This window comes from Verticillium alfalfae, genomic scaffold (assembly GCF_000150825.1).
Source record: "Verticillium alfalfae VaMs.102 supercont1.16 genomic scaffold, whole genome shotgun sequence".
Lineage (NCBI taxonomy): Eukaryota > Fungi > Ascomycota > Sordariomycetes > Glomerellales > Plectosphaerellaceae > Verticillium > Verticillium alfalfae.
In genome coordinates this window covers 260,876-262,805 of record NW_003315023.1, presented here as the reverse complement: position 1 = coordinate 262,805, position 1,930 = coordinate 260,876, and the positions used below count along the sequence as shown (strand labels likewise).

At 57.5% G+C, this 1,930-nt stretch overlaps 1 protein-coding gene across 1 annotated transcript in view; it reads right to left on the bottom strand.

Annotated features, from left to right (window-relative positions):
* The window catches only part of VDBG_09759 (eukaryotic translation initiation factor 2A), a gene marked incomplete at both ends in the record, with an annotated part of 2,332 nt that extends 2,153 nt beyond the window's left edge, over positions 1 to 179 (bottom strand). The window contains one exon of the mRNA XM_002999993.1: positions 3 to 179. Coding sequence (XP_003000039.1) covers positions 3 to 179 — 177 coding nt within the window. The remainder of the gene's footprint in view (positions 1 to 2) is intronic.
* Between the last annotated feature and the right edge of the window lie 1,751 nt (positions 180 to 1,930).

Below are 1,930 nucleotides of genomic sequence, written 5' to 3'. Positions count from 1 at the left end.
ACAACGGAGACGAGCTTGGGATCGGCCCAGGCGAAATAGCGACCACAGGGTGAGTACTCACAACACCGGTTGTTCCCTTCGGGGTTGGTGAACCCAGCGAGCGGCGCATAGACGGGCGCGGCATCGGTGACACCAATGTGCTTCTGGGTTCGGTAGGCAAACTGCAAAGGGGACGCCATGACTAGTGAAAGTACAGCGCAAGTCGATTGCAGAAAGTCGAGAGGTTGCAGCGGGAGAGAACGTTCTTTTGAAGGGAGGGGGAGGAATCGGTTGGATTTTTCTTGGTGGTCTTCTTGTTTCTTTCTCAAAGATGGCTTTGTGGGGTGGCTGAAGTTTGGTTTGCGCGTGGACTTCTGATAATTCGACACAAAGAGCTGATCTTTCGGTTCGAGGTGTGTTGGCTTTTGGTTTGGGGTCGTCGTCGTCTTCTGACTGGTGGTTCTGACCGAGCAATGGGGCTGGGGGGGGGGGGGGTATCCTAGCTGCGTCCAAGAATGGATGCGGGAGCCAAGTTTGTCTCGTCGGTGAACCTGAAGCAACAACAAGAAGCTTGCCTGTGCTGGAGAGCCTGATGACTCCGGTGAAGGCGTGGGAAGAAGATGACGTGTCTGGCGGTGGGCAAGCGAGGGCGATAGCGATGGCGATGAAGTATCGATCGATCGGCCGGCTGCTGGATGAGGCGGGAGTCGGCGGAGGAGAGAGTCTGGATGGTGGGAAGAAGAAAAAAAATCCGTAGAACGTCTGGGGCGGGAGAGAAAGAAGATGGGAGACACCCAAAGGGGGAGAGGGGGAGGGGAGAGGGGAAAGGTTGGCGCGAACCGGTGTGTGGTGATGTGGGCTGCTGGAGGAGGAGTGGAAGGGAAAGAAGGGGAACGCGGCGAAGGCGGGTTTGGGATTTTTGTGATAGAGGATTTTTCCCTGCCGTCCGTCGGTCGCCCGTCGCTGGTTGCTGGACGCTGGTCTGACAGGCAGGTACACTGGCGGCACACTTTGGCCAGGTAGGTACCTGCCTGCCTCCCTTCAGGTGCCAAGTAAGGCGTCGAGGCAGGTAGCGCCGGAGCACAGAGGTACCCTGGCGGCTGATGGCAGCTGGCCGATCGCCCCGCCGCGATCTCCTAGGGGCCTTGGGGGCCTGCCACTGGACTGCCGGCGGACGGCGGGCGGAGGAAAAGAGGCTTAGGCTCGGCAGGCCCCTGGAGCCCTGTCCTCAGCCGCCAATCAGGACAGGGATTCGCGGGTACGACCCCTCCCACTGCGCTGCTGTGGCAGGCAGTGGATGACAGTGGGCGGGCAATGCTGCCCAAGCGTGGCTCCTATCGTTTGGCGGGGTCAATGTGGCTACCTGTGTGCCTTATTGTTATGGATGGATGCTGCGTACCTATGCCTACCTACCTACGGAACTAGGCATTGGACGGTGATTGTACGGTTTGCCCGGCATCCAATGGGGAGCTCATGATGACTGGGAGAATGAGAGTCGAATACGAACTGAAGGTATCCATCAGGGACTTTTCGCAATACACACTGGTGACTCGTGCTCATGTGATCAAGGCCTGCTCCGGCAGAGATGAGGTAGACATGTGAATTTCCCCGCCAAGCGTCGCAACCCGCAAGGTGCACACGACTGGTTTCATTTCTGAGATTGCTCTGGCTGTGCCACGTGCAAGCGGTGGCGCTCGCTCATCATTATCTTCGTTCGTGACACGAGAGATGATGTCTTACCACCAATGGCATACAACCCAGATGTTGGGCCTTTGTGTCGACAGACTTTTGTGCTCTAGCTAGCTTTGCCGAGTTACATCCCAAGGTTTAGTCCTGTTGCTGGGTAGTCCTGTTGCTGGGTAGTCCTGTTGCTGGGTAGAGGCGACAAGCGAAGGATGCGACAGACGTAAGATCGCCAAGCTTTTTCCAAGGGACCTGCGGCGTATCATCT